This window comes from Lonchura striata, chromosome 1, assembly GCF_046129695.1.
Source record: "Lonchura striata isolate bLonStr1 chromosome 1, bLonStr1.mat, whole genome shotgun sequence".
Classification (NCBI taxonomy): domain Eukaryota; kingdom Metazoa; phylum Chordata; class Aves; order Passeriformes; family Estrildidae; genus Lonchura; species Lonchura striata.
Genome location: NC_134603.1, coordinates 49459868 through 49474394, shown reverse-complemented (window position 1 = coordinate 49474394; position 14527 = coordinate 49459868). Strand labels below are relative to the sequence as shown.

The 14527-nt window shown below is 40.9% G+C and overlaps 1 protein-coding gene across 11 annotated transcripts in view; it reads left to right on the top strand.

The window, feature by feature from the left end:
• The window catches only part of DLGAP1 (DLG associated protein 1), a 403998-nt gene that overhangs the window by 325938 nt on the left and 63533 nt on the right, over positions 1–14527 (top strand). For 9 of the 11 annotated variants that reach the window (XM_031504012.2, XM_021525223.2, XM_077784169.1 and 6 more), the window contains one exon: positions 13263–13403. The exons of the other annotated variants lie outside the window; for them this stretch is intronic. In XM_031504012.2, coding sequence (XP_031359872.1) covers positions 13263–13403 — 141 coding nt within the window. The remainder of the gene's footprint in view (positions 1–13262; positions 13404–14527) is intronic. 11 annotated transcript variants of the gene reach the window in all.

Genomic DNA, 14527 nt, shown 5'->3' with positions numbered 1-14527 from the left:
CAGGGAGGCTTGGAACCCTCACAGAGGAGCTCAGTCCTGTGGCAAGTCCTGCTACAGCCAACCAGCTGCGACAACAGAATCGGTGCTACTGCATTTAATATCTGCTGATGTTGTTGAATTTTGACAGATATGACAACACTAATCATGTGTTTGGTGTTAAAAGCTTAGGATTTGACATAGTGATAGACCTGCATATCTTAACGGAAGGTTTTAATGCTACTTTGAAATGGAAAGGAAAACATCCTCATGGATGAGGAAAAGACCAAGCTAGCTAATACCTTTTTGTCTAAATCTTTGTGAGATCAATTGTTCTCCAGGTACCCAGCCCCTGAGTGTAACAGGGAGCAGAGTCAACCCCCATAATCCAAGGGGAAATGGTCAGTGACCTCCTGCACCACTTAGACACGCACAGGTCCATGGGGCTGGCTGGGATCACCCAAGGGTACTGAGTGAGCTAGTGGAAGGGCTCACCGAGACACTTTCATCTTTTATCAGCAGTCATGGCTGGTATACAAGCATTTGTGATATCATGGTGTTCTACTTTTTTATATCCAGTTGGTTCACTTTAACATTCTTCCACATTCTAATCAGGACAGAAAGGTCTAGCACCATGTAAGCACCAGGTAAGTGTGTCAGCATTCAAAATCTAATAGCTGTAGAGTCACTTTTAAAATTCTTTTGTTTTGGTCTTATCCTCTTACATAATGTACAGAGGGATCCTCAGGTCACAAAAAGCATTGATACATCCATAGTAAATAAAAAGGTTCATACACTTTGCTGCAGATTACCCATGCTGTATTCCAGATTCACTTAATTGCTTCTAAAGTTTTTTTTTTTTTTTAAGAATGAAATTTAGCATGGCCATGAGTTTATTCTTGAAATAACTACATCAACATGTGTAGGGAATGCTGAGCTCCAGGACGGCTTTGATGAATAGAGACGAGAAATCTCTGAAGGCTGGTCTTAGGATATAAGGTTTATTAGGGATGGTGAAAGGTCTTGCTTGGAGCTGCCAGACACAGCACGTGGCAAGGCCTGAGGGGATGGGGGAGGGGAGAGACAAGGGGTAGAGAGGATGCTCTAGGAGAGGGTGGAAGTTCTAAGAGAGCGGGGATTCCAAGAGAGGGGAAGTTCCAAGAGGGGGGAAGATCTAAGAGGGTGTCTGGCCCCTCAAGAGACCCCTTATCAGGGGGCTTCAAGGTGGGCTGGAACAAGACTTGATGTTTTAGGGGAGGGTTACAGGTGTGGGATGAACCATACATTTTTGGGGTTGAGATGGAACAGTCAATTTGACTTTTGGACCTATCTGTAGGTAAGAGTATTGTCCAGCCAGTAGGGGGGATTGTTTTCATCCTGGCTGTACTATTGTAAATTTTTTGCTAGGCAATTATATTTATCCATCCTTTCCCAAAATCTCCCCCATTCTGTTGAACAACTTGAGATACTAAATATTGACTTAACCACAATTTTCTGCACACTCTGAGGTATACAGGGTATTGCTACTAAAACTACACTTATTACTATTAGAATAATCAAACTTACTTTACAGAGTTCCTTTAGCTAAGGTGCAAAGCTCAAACCATCAATTAAACTGTTCAGCTAAGATGGATCATCTGTTATCAAATAATTGATTATAGTAGAGGTGGCATTTACTTCTTTACTGAGTCAACATCCTAACTTGTTTGACTGCTTTAGTGTAATGGAAGAACTTAACTGAGGTAGCATTATCAAAACCTTCTGGAAAAGGTTCTCTAATTAAACAGGTTGAAAAATGTTTGTTAGGGCTTGTGTTAGCTAGACAGATGGTACCAGAGCCTGCAGACTTGGCTAAAGCAACCCAGACTTTTGTCTTTGGTTGACTTACAGGTAAAACTTCAATACAAAAACTAAAACAAAATAACAAAAGCAACATGCACACGCGCAAACAACAAAACTCCATTCTTTTCTCGAGCTGTTTCTGGCAGGTCATTTTCTCTTGATGACTCTGCACAGTTCAGGTCTGGGTGCTTGCTTCTTGGCTTGTACTTGCAGAAGTACTGCCTGGGGCGGGGGTGCCAGTGGATTTCGGTGCGTGATAGGGCTTTACATTCTTTGCTGGGACCCACTTGAGTCCTTCACCTGTAGAAATACAAGCAAACCCTTTCCCCCATGTTATAAGGTTGTATGGCCCTTCTATTCATCCTGAATCTAAGTTTTTATTAAAACTGGGGTGTGCTCCTTTATTTTTGCTTTTTTGTTGTATAAATGGGGGGGTCAGGCTCTTCTTCAGAGCTATTTAAAAAATTGTAAACATACAGAGCCTTACTCAACCTCTTTTGAGGCGCAGCCTGATCTATTCCCCCTTTCTGTTGATTTTAAATGTGTTTTAGGGTTTGGTGTGTTCTTTCTACCATTCCTTGACTCGTAGGGGAGTGAGGGATGCCCAATGTATGGCAAACACCCCAGTCATTCAGGAATGTAGCTAATTCCTGTGAGGTATATGAAGGACCATTATCAGTTTTAATCTCTTGGGGCACACCCAACTAGGAGAAAGCTTGTGAGAAATGCTGGCAGACATCCTTGGCTGTTTCCCCCTGTATGTACAGAGGCAAAAATTGCATTTGAGAATGTATCAATAAAGACATGGATGTTTTTAAGTTTCCCAAAAGAGGGATACTTAGTGACATCTGTTTGCCATTTCTGTAAGCTCTCCAACCCTCGCGGGTTGGTGGCTGCCGAAAGGGGGAGGGGCTGCACATGCTGACAGTTTGGGCAAGCTCATACAATATTTTGTGCTTGCTCTAGGGAAATGCAAAAGTCTCGTTTGATGGCCTGTGCATTTTGGTGAAAAAATGCATGGCTCAATTTGGCTTGTTCAATAGTGTTAGGCAAGGTGATTGCAGCAAGCACTGAGGTGGATTTTTCAATGCCTGCTTGTACCTTCCTCATCAGACACTGCTGATGCCAAAGCATCAGCTCGTGCATTTCCCTCTGCCATGAATCCTGGAAGACCAGAGTGAGTCCTGATATGAAAGACAAAAGAAGGATTAGCCCTGTGTGATAAAATTCAATACAGACAGGTGAGCCAAAGACACAACTTGTTGTTGTTCACATCCTTTAAAACGGATCCCTCAATTCTCTTAATAACATTAGCAACATATGCCGAATCAGTGATTAGGTTGAAAGGTTCTGGAAAGAGCTGAAATGCTCTTACAACTGCTGCCAATTCAACAATTTGAGGAGAACCTTCAACTTTTTGGACATCTTGTTCCCTGGTTTCAGTATTTGTATTTTGCCATATAACAACTGAAATGTGTGTTCACCCTGACCCATCAGTGAAGATAGTGACTGTGTTTAGAGGCTTTTCACTGATCATGGGCTTTTCCTTGTAACGTAGTTTAGCTTTGATCATTTTGTGCACTGGGTAATGAATCAAGCAAGCGCCTGGGAAATCAAGCAAGGCATACAGCAGGTCCTCTGATTTTTGCACTGCCCAATCGAAATATGTTTTCTTCATAGGCAAATAAATAATTGCAAACTCGCAGCCCACTATTGAAAGAAGCCTTGCTTTGCCTTTTATGATGATCTACGACAACATTTCTAAAGGTGTGAGGATTGTCTTTGGTGACCTGTAGGAAATAAAAACCCATTCAATTACTAACAATGGTTCTTTGAGAGAAGAATCCCATTGGAAGATGAGACCGCACCATCTCAATTTTTCCCCCAAGATTGCAAGAAAAAAGTGTTGACCAGGAACATAACGATGTGGCTGCCTGTTCTGCAGAGCATCAGTAATGTGTTCTAAGGCCTTATAAGCCTCCGGAGTGAGAGATCTAGGGGATCTGAGGTCATTGTCCCCTTTTAACAAATCAGAAAGTGGAGCAAGTTCATCAGCAGTTATTCCTAGGACAGGCCTAACCCAATTAATTTCCCCTAAAATCTGTTGTAATTCCTGCAGAGTGCAAACATCAGTTCAGATTTGTATCTTTTGGGGAGTAATAGACTGATCTGTCAGTTTCCAACCCAAATATTTCCAGGGAGCAGTTTCTTCTTGTATTTTTGATTCAGAGATCACCAGTCCAGCCTTTTTGATTTCAGCAACAGCACAACCACAAGTCTCTCTCATTTGTTTTTGTGTTGGTGCTGCAATGAGCAGATCATCCATGTAGTGGAGAATAATGGATTGCAGGAACTTTTCACGGACTGGAGACAGCGCGCAGGCCACGAAATATTGGCAGATAGTAGGAGAATTTTTCATTCCTTGTGGCAGAACAAGCCAATGATACCTTTGAAGCGGTCCTTGTACATTTGTACTCGGGATGGAAAAGGCGAAACAAGGAGCGTCATCTGGATGCAGTGGGATGTTGAAGAAACAGTCCTTCAGATCTATGATTATAAGAGGCCAATCTCTAGGGATCATGGACAGGTTGGGTAGGCCAGGCTGGAAAGGGCCCATGTTCTCAATCACTGCGTTGATTTTTCTGAGATCATGTAACAATCGCCAGGTATCAGAAGTTTTATTATGGATTACAAACACAGGTGAGTTCCAGGGACTGTTAGTGGGCTTAATGTGGCCCTTTTTCAGTTGTTCAGCTACTAGATTCTTGAGGGCACTCAGCTTGTTATCTGGCAGGGGCCACTGGTTGACCCAGACAGGGATGTCAGTCTTCCAGGTCAGTTTTAGAGTGCTGAGTGCTTTAGTGGCCCCTACAACAAACCCAGTTCAATTTTTGCTCCCCATGCAGAAAGCAAGTCCCTTCCCCATACTGTGATGGGTTTCTGCACTACATAGGGACGAATCAATGCTTTCATCCTGTCAGGTCCTTCAGTGCTGATCACAGATTCACTTTGCAAGTGCGGAGTGACACCTCCGATGCCTGTGAGAGTACCTGGGGGAGGTGCCAACCTCCAATCAGTTGGCCAATAGTAAGAAGAGATTACAGAAACATCTTCCCCCATATCAATCATCCCCTTGATGTTGACTCAAACCCACCATTTGATAATTCACAAGTTAGCATCGGTCTCTGTTCACTTATGTGGTGAACCCATAGGACCTCAGGGTTTTCAGAAGCAACTGGGAAGCAATGTGATGGCATTTGGTCCATAGTTCCCATAGGCAGTGCTATGGCAATGGCTATAGGGGTTCTAGGTGGAATATATAATGGGGGGTAGTAAGCTGTGGCTAGCACTAATAATTCTTCATTGCAGTTAACAGACATTACACAAGGCAAAACAAGTAATCCCAGGATGCTATCCCTTTCTTTACCAACAATTAAAAAGTCTTGCCTAAGTTGTGAAGGCCCAGTGATCCCTGTTGAAATATAGTCATAGCCATCATCCTTTAAGAGAGTTGTTGGCTTGGAGGTTGCCAGAGCGCACCGGGTCCCTGGGGATAGTACGCATGGGTCATTAGCTGGGATTGTGCTGGTGATGAAGCGAAGAGCATTGGGGTCGGGGTATTCACAAATTTTACCTCGGGAGCTTGGGGGGCCACTATTTGTTTCGTCACGCGATGGCGCGGCGCGCTCGCTTTGGAGTTTTTTGGATTGGGTCTTCTACCCACATCATGTTTGGATTGGCACTGCCCGGCCAAATGCTTTCCTCTCTTGCAGGTAGGGCAGAAATCTGGCACTTGTGGGCTCTTGTTGATTTCCGGGCAATTCTTCACCATGTGGCCAGATTTTTTGCCGAAGTAGCAGGGTCCCAAAGGCACAGCAGCTTGCATAACGGCCATAGTGTTGTATTGTTGCTGGGAGTTTAGATGCAAGGCAGCCAGAAATTCAGTAAGTCTCTGGTCTTGTGCTTCTGCCTGTTCTGCCAGTGCTTTTGCTTGAGCTGCCTGTGCTTTTGCTTGTGCTGCCTGCGCGTCTACTTGTGCTGCAAGAGCCCTTTCAAATTTTTCTCCCAGGGTTTTTTCAAGTTCACTTACTTGAATTACTGCCAAGTCATGTGGACTCCCAACATAGTTACAGGCTTCAATCATTTCAGGCACTGTAGGTCTTTCTTCTCCTAGGGCCTTGATAACTCTTTTGCATTGTGCGTTAGCATTATTCTCAAGGATCATTATTGGACAGGCTAAATCATCGCCACATTGCCTTTCTGTAGCTTGGATTACCCGGTCTACAAATGTGGTGAACAGTTCAGATGACTCTTGGATAACTAGATTGTATGCTTTTTCAAAAGTTCCTGCAGGCTGAATTTGTAAAAAGGCTCTGCGAGCCATCTTCTTGATGTCATCTAGCACCATTTTGGGTAGACTCACTTGATGTTCAATCTGGTCATCAGGTGGGTCACCTGTTAACTTAGACAAGGTGAGGGCACGAAGGTCTGCATCAGTACGTTGGGCACCAGTCTGTAGGGAATGCTGAGCTCCAGGACGGCTTTGATGAATGGAGATGAGAGATCTCTGAAGGCTGCTCTTAGGATATAAGGTTTATTAGGGATGGTGAAAGGTCTTGCTTGGAGCTGCCAGACGCAGCACGTGGCAAGGCCTGAGGGATGGGGGAGGGGAGAGACAAGGGGTAGAGAGGATGCTCTAGGAGAGGGTGGAAGTTCCAAGAGAGTGGGGATTCTAAGAGAGGGGAAGTTCCAAGAGGGGGGAAGATCTAAGAGGGTGTCTGGCCCCTCAAGAGACCCCTTATCAGGGGGCTTCAAGGTGGGCTGGAACAAGACTTGGGCCAATGGGGTCATAGACACTTGATGTTTCAGGGGAGGGTTACAGGTGTGGGATGAACCATACATTTTGGGGGTTGAGATGGAACAGTCCATTTGACTTTTGGACCTGTCTGTAGGTAAGGGTATTGTCCAGCCAGTAGGGGGGATTGTTTTCATCCTGGCTGTACTATTGTAAATCTTTTGCCAGGCAATTGTATTTATCCATCCTTTCCCACAAACCTGTTTCTCCAACCTAAACATAAAAATCTCATGGGAGTTTCAGCCTTCATATTGATTTAGAAATACCTAGAACATGACTTGAGTTGGAATTTCTGTGTTTCAGCCATAAATGGAAATGTAGGATTAATTTTGACTGAAAGAAAACTTGCCAATGCCACTAAGTAACATTGAATTATAAGCATGTACTTGATGCTGTGAAGTTTTGCTGAGATTAGGAGTGAAAAAGTTGAAGAGACAGAGTTTCCAAAACATTTCACTCCCATGTTTTTCAATTGAGTGAATCCTAAAAATCCCCTGCAGAGAAGAGGTAAGCAGCTGATGTCTATGATTCAAAAAACGAAGTCAGACCTTTGCCTGATATATAGACATACATGTTTAGAGGGCACTATGGCTAAACTATTTCATAAGCAACTGATACATTGCTGTAACTTGTAAGGTGTTTTCTTCTTCTACTGACTGCCTGGAAAAATAACAAGCCAATTATGCTTGTCATGTGTTATTTTAAATTATGACTGATGAATTTTGCTGACATTAATTTTAATATTTTAAGGAGATTTTTTTTTTCTTCTGTGGTTAGTTCTACTATTATGCTATTTGTGTCCACTGTGAATTCTTCAGGTGGGAAGAGTTAATTTTTTTATTACAGAGAGATAACTAAAAAGGACTTAGTAGTTTCCTTTTTCATGTGTCACTAGTTGGTTTAGAATTCATTTAACTACAAAATTTCACTAGTTACATATTCCTGTTCTTTGTCTATGCAACCACTCTTTTGTTAAGTGAAAATCACAGACTCCACCCATACATACATCAAAATATACTTGCACTTGTGATAGCATTAGTTTTCCAAAAATTGTTACATAAGCATTTTCAGAATGGACCTCCTTAGTTGGAAGTAGCAAAGAAAAAAATTCATATGATGATTTCTGAAATTTTATTTCATTACCACTGAAGAAACTAAAGATTCATTTCTCTTCCTCACCAAAATATTTCCTGATGTGTGTGCAGTGTTGTGCATTTATGGTTTGAAATACCCAGTTTCTTTACTTTTGTGATATATCTTCATCATTCCATTCCCACTTATAAAATTAATTATGATAATACTCAACATTGACATTGTATTTTTCATTCTTGAAACAATCCACAAATGAGAAAAGTAAGGATTATTGGCCCTGTATCACTGATGAAAAAAAAAATGAAATAAAAAGGGAATTGGAGCTTCAATTTTACTCTAGACCTCCTGATTCTAGTCCTGTGACTGTGTATAACATTAAGCTTCCCATCTGAATACTAAAGTTTTCTTCTTCTCATAGTATTAGTTTATATGCCATAGTTTTAAATGTGCCTCTATTTTAATTCTGTTCATTTAAACTCATTTCAATTAAGATTTTTAAGTCTTTTTTTAATATATACTTAACTCAATAAATTGTTTTTCAATCAACATTAAAAGTGATTTAGGAGTGAGCTCATGGGTTTTAAAAGTTCAGAAACTGAACAAAGCAACATATTTCAAAATTTAATATTTATGCTTGTCTAATCAATACACTGCTAACAAAGATTGGGAAAGTGATTACTTAATTAAGCTTTGGCAGATTAGAGTTGTTTGTCATCACCTCAGTGAGGACTAAAGAAAGCAAGGATGCTCCCTGTGATAGCTGGGCTTTTGATCCTCCTTAGAGAGAGAAATGGAAAAGATGAGGTTCCTTTTTTTATATGCATTGGCACATCTACTTGAAAAATTTTGTTCAGAATCTTCCTAGGGATCTTTTTTGTAACCTTGGTGTTATACCTCACTTTTTTTTCTGATTACCAAATTAAACCTCGCTCCTTTTGACAAGTGTTTGCCATCAATGTTTAGAATCTAAATCTTTGTACAAAGAGTCAAGTTACCTAAGTGTTTTATATCTATCTGAAGTTTCTGGATTTCATGTGAGATGGGAAGATTAGCACTTATAGTTGATAAGTTAACTTTATTTCCTAAAAATGGATTAAATTCTTGAGTTTCTTATTTTTTGCAACACAAATGTTTGCACTCATGAGAAAATTCAGCTGACACCATTTAGAGAAATCAAGGAAATAAATGGCGAAAACAGCTGTAAGGAAATTAATATATGGCTAGTTTGCTTGGAGTACAGTGAATTTCTCAGTCAGAGCAGAGTTTCTATCTGCTACAACCATTAATTTTGCTGATTTACTATAAACATTTGAAATGGCATAAGAGAGACTAATTTCCTGCCTTTCTTTTAGAAATAGTACTGCCTGATTCCCACATGCAGCCCACTTCAGCTTGGAGTGTTTATTAGTACTATTTATTGTTCTAGTTAAGCCTGGGTGGCATTCCTTGAGCTACCACAGTTCACTGCAAAGAGCAGCCTGCAGGGCTGTGAGGCATCCCTGATCATCGGAAGTTGACAGCTGTTTAGGTTGAGAAACCATCAAGATCCCTTTCTTCAGACTCTCGAATTTGGGAAGTTTGTGTTCTGGTTTGTGGCTCGTGAGGTGTAGGTATTAATCTATAGGAAGGAAGTGCAAAATTACCTTGATTTTGTCCAAGAATGAGAGTTTCACAGAACTTTGGGAGCAACTTTAAGCCTCTTGTAGTGACAAGATCAGATAACAAGCATGATGAAACACTAACTCATGACTCCAGAGAGCGGTGCTGTTCAGCTGGGGTCTCTGTATCCATCATCCCAGAGCAGCTGCTGTGGATCAGCAGCTGACCCAGAGCCCAGGACTGATCCCTCCCTCTGCCTGCTCTCATGGCTCAGGAGAGGGGAGATAACATGTCTGTGTAGGACAGCTCAATGCAGAGGGGTAAGGATGGGAGAAGGACCTTCCAACAAGGGCAAAAAAGTAAAATGCTCCTAGATATCAGGAGTAGAACCAGGATCTGTCCTGCTGACAGAACAGCAGGCCCTGCCCTCTGTAAAAAGCAAACCTGGAGAAAATTCTGTGCTTGGTCTTTTAGGGAGTGAGTGAGGCAAAGTGGCTGGGCTTGGACACACAAGATGAGGTGGTCTGATCAGCAGGTTGTGCTGTTGTATCATTGGAAGCACTCCTCCTAGCTTCCTACAAATTCCTTATGGCAATGTGCACATTTATCAACAAATAAAAAGATCTTCTAAGATCTTTCAAAAGATCTTTCTTTTAAAAGATCTCTCATTTTGAACTCTTAGGCTCATATTCATCATGTCCTGCAATTAAAGCAGTTTATATAATTTAGAATATTACATCTGACAAGGCTTCCATTCTAATCCTTACATTTTGTCATTATTAGATCATTTAAATTAACATGCTGGTCTGATTAAGTAATTCTAGTCTCCACCTCTACCTCTGGTGGCAATACCTAAAAAGGGTGGCAATACCTAAAAATATTTAATCTTACAGTAATGAAACTTTGAGTAACCAGTAGCATGTTTGTAAGTGTCCAGGAGCCAGTGTTAGGGGGCTTGATTATTACTGTGGAGGAGGTGAGAATTTTTCTTTTACTAGCTTGTTTTAACAGTCCAAGACAACATGTTCTTCAATCATTCTAGACAACTAATCTTCATTTTCTGTTTTATAACCCGAATAAAAATGTCATTTTACTTGTTTCCTGTTAACTCTTCCAAACATCTTGTGCCTCTGCCTTGGCCAGACAAACAGTCTGCACACTGTGGTTCTGTTGGACAACTAGAAACTGTTTGCTCATTTGTTGACCCAGTTCCAGCCAAGCAATAAATGTGGAATACAAAAAATTCTGATTGTCTTGGTCAAAGTCAGAAGAATCAGGTTGTCTGTAATATTTAGTTGCCAGTGCCCAGAAAAATGGGTGTGAATACTTTCCAAAAGAAAAGCTTTAAAGAGCATATGTGATTTTAAGGATTACCATGAGCAAGAGGATTATTATTTGAGAGACAAAGAGAATAAGAGATTACAGCACATTAAAAGAGAGTTGTTTTACATCAAAGGTGTAGGATGGTTACACACTTTGTATAGTACAAGGCATTGGCCAGAGAGCCAGACAGTTGGGATTTAGATTGAGCTCTGAAGCTCTTTTAGCTTTTCTGATTTCAGCTCTATATAGCCCTGTCTGAAATATGCAAAGATGTTTGCATTCAAAAGAGAATTAAGCAATAATAATCAGCTTAGAGATTTCTGTTCTGTGATATGCTGAAGAAAAGAGAAAAAAATCCAGACATTTAGGTCAAATATAAAAAGCCTCTGGCTGTTTGGAGTGAGCATCCAGTTGAATGATCACAGGAAGAAATTTCTATTAAACATCCCATCAAAATAGTCTCTTCTTTGGCAAAATGCACAACTCAAACATTTAGTGTCTTTCATCTTGTCTTGAGATTTGTTTCCATCATCTGATCGCAGCTGAAATCTGAAAAAAAAAATTGAATGTATACTTAAAAATTATTGTGCAATATATATTCAAGACTAAAAGTTTAGATTTTATCAAAAATTTTAGATTAAGAAAATTTACAATCAGCATTATTATGGCAATAGATTGATATGATCTAGCCCAAAGGGCAGGAGCTTAATTCTCTTGCATCTCGTTTTTCTTCCTCTGCCTGCAGATGTAGCTTGTAACTTACTTGTAGGTCAGATTTGAGCCTCAAAGCTGTGACAGCATTCCTGTAAATATGTTTGCAGCTGAATGACAGTTCCACATTGTCTGTCCCAAGAGCTGAGCACAGCAATTCATTAACTCTGAACTATCATCCAGCCATTTGACATATCCCTATGTGTATCCCAACTCTCTCAGGACTGGATTGGTAAGTTCCAGCATTCATCAAATAAAGCATCCAGACACATTGCAATAAGCCTACTGTTCGTGTAATTAAATAAATGCAGGGAGCATGTAAATGAGTCTTTGGCAGCATGAGCCCTCGGCAGCAGCGGAGTTCGGCATTCCACTTTTCCCGATGCAGTGATGTTCCCGGACCTGAGTGCCCCTGCGGCCGGCCCGGTGCAACTAATGGCCTTTTTTCTGCCCAAAGTGTAAAATGCCATCGGTTAAGGAAAGAGTGTTTGTAGTTCATACATCATCTGACAGGGTTTCCTTCCTCTGGCAGGGTTTCCCAGGGCTGTGGCGGAGGCAGTAACAATAGCAGGCAAACACCAGAGGGAGTTCTTGTTCTACTGGAGAACAGAGTGCCTCAGGACACGGTGTTTTAAATAGTGTGAGGCTTCTACCCAACGAAAAATATTCAGGTGACATGACTTCACAAAATGTAAATGGTGAAACCATTAATTCTAATCATGTTTGAAAGAGTTGGTGTTCTTCGCCAGTTTTTAGTGCTGATTCCAATGTTCTGCTTCTTTGTACCAAGCAGTTGCTGCTTAACACCCACTCACCTTCCAATAAATTTTTTTTTCATCTCTTCACAATACTAGAGCCTTGGAGTTCAGTGTCAAGAGCCAGATGAGCAGGCAATAAGAAGTAACCTTTTTCACTTGTTTATTAAAGGAGTCTTTTCTCCTGGTCCATCCACACACAGGCTGATACTCGGTCAGAGTGCCTATGTGTCTTGACTGGTAAAGTCCACATACCCTCAGAGTCCTGGCTCCTCAGAGTCCTGCTTGTGGAAAATGACCAGGCTGCAACCATCTCCCCAGCTGACTTAGACTTCCATGGAAGCAAATCTGGATACAACAATAGGAAATAAGCAAGTGGGTTATCTACATACTGGAAAGAGGCTGCCCTTTCAGCAGCTATACCTGCATTTTATGCCTGCTGAAAGTCTGGCTGCCTTCTGCTCATGAAGTTTCAGCTAGCCAAGACCAGGAAAAATGCATCCCCTGGGCTTTCTATAGAGAGGCTTTTGCAACTGCTCAATTTGCAGTAACTGATTGAAAGAAAACACACAGTCAGTCCCAAGGTGAATCTATGCCAGTATCTTTTAGAAGAACATTTCAGTGAACAAACTGACCCAATTCCATTACACTTCACACAATGCAGGGGCAGGTGGAAAGCTTCTCCAATTCACTGCTGAACTTCCAAGACTAAAGGACTAAAGTGGAGAGTCACTGTCTGCTTTTTCCGTGCATGTAATGAATGCTTCTGCTCTGACTGCTTTTAGTTTCTGTTGTTGCAACGGTGCTTAACTTTCCACAGCCATTACACTGAGTGTCACCTGTGGAATATGAAGCAAAGATCAGCTCACCTGTCTTTTCAGCAGAAGACTTCAAAGCTCTATTTTCTATTCTCAAAAGGGTATTCTGTAAAAATCGCCCTTTCATTGATGAATATCAAAGTAAATCCCGGCTGAGCCCAATGTTAAATTGTATACCCCTGGCTTTCACAATGCTGCCAAGGTGAAGGATTCTGCAACAAAACTATTTTTCCTAACAGTTTTATTGCAGGTGTGTAAGATCTAATGGAGATGAGCCTATTCTCTTCTTAGGTGTGTCAGCTTTACAGAGCTCACCAGCACAAAAAGAGGATCTTGGCATTCTTACAGTGGCGAACATAGAAGACGCTTCATACATCCGGGTGGATGACTTGCATTGTCAAGATCTTTTAAAAGATCTGGGCGTTATTAGAGGTGGGTGTTTAATTGTTGATTAATTAAAACAGAACCATACATTAATTATCCAGGCAGTAAACCTTTTTCTTCTGATAGGTAAAAAAGAACTCTGACTGAACTGGGATCACACTCTTGCCTCAACTACACCAACCTGAATGTAGAGGAGGAGAACTGTATTTATGCATTTGATGAGGTAGATAGGCAAAATTCTCAGAAATCTCTATGCAGACTAGATGTTCAAGTAGTTTTGGTTTTACAAATCTGTTCAAATATCAGTATCTCTGTGAAGTCAGGTATGATTCCTTGGTTACAAAGTAATTGCTCCTCATTTTGAAGGTAAAAATAAAAATCAGTATAAATTTGATATTTCCTACAATATGAAGTAAAAGTTCTTATAAAACCAGCTTCAGATTAGGAAGATAAAACTCTCTGCACTGCTCTCATAGTCAGTGTAAAGTCAGACCTAAAGTTAGATTTTAGTGGTAACATGCTGTCTTCAGAAATGATATTGCCATATAGTATCCCTAGGCCCATTTCAGTAGCTTTCTCCCTCCAACTCTGCTAATACAGCTGTTTTATGGACCCGTGCTGTGAATATGGACTTAATTTTTTAAAAAAAATAAGAAAGAGAGAGAAAGAGGGGGAAAAACTGCTACCAGTGAAAACAAATGCCATCAGATCTTGTCCTTAATACATGCTCTGGAAGGAGCTGAAGTGATCCTTTGTGAACAGCCTACTCACTGGGGACATTTCCATTACAGACTTTCAAACACGTCCGTGTGTCCGTGTGTCATTTCTCTGTGACTTGCTCACATCTCCTGAGTAGTGCAAGTGTTTCTTCTGCAACAGCATTGTAGCACTGATGTGATGGGAAATAACCTTATTTCTACAGCAGCTTTTATGATGAATCCTGATGTTTGGCCTGGAAAATGTTGACTTGCTGGAGAATGGATAGAAGCTGCACAGGACTTTGTGGCTGTAGCAACTGTCCTTCATTAAGTACAGATATCCAAAACAAACTGTTTTATAGATCTGAAACACTATGTTGTCATCACCCAAAACATAAAATCATGGTGAATAGTTCTTAAGACAAAAGTGCCACAGCAAACATTGGAACTGTCATATTTGTGTAAACCCAAGAG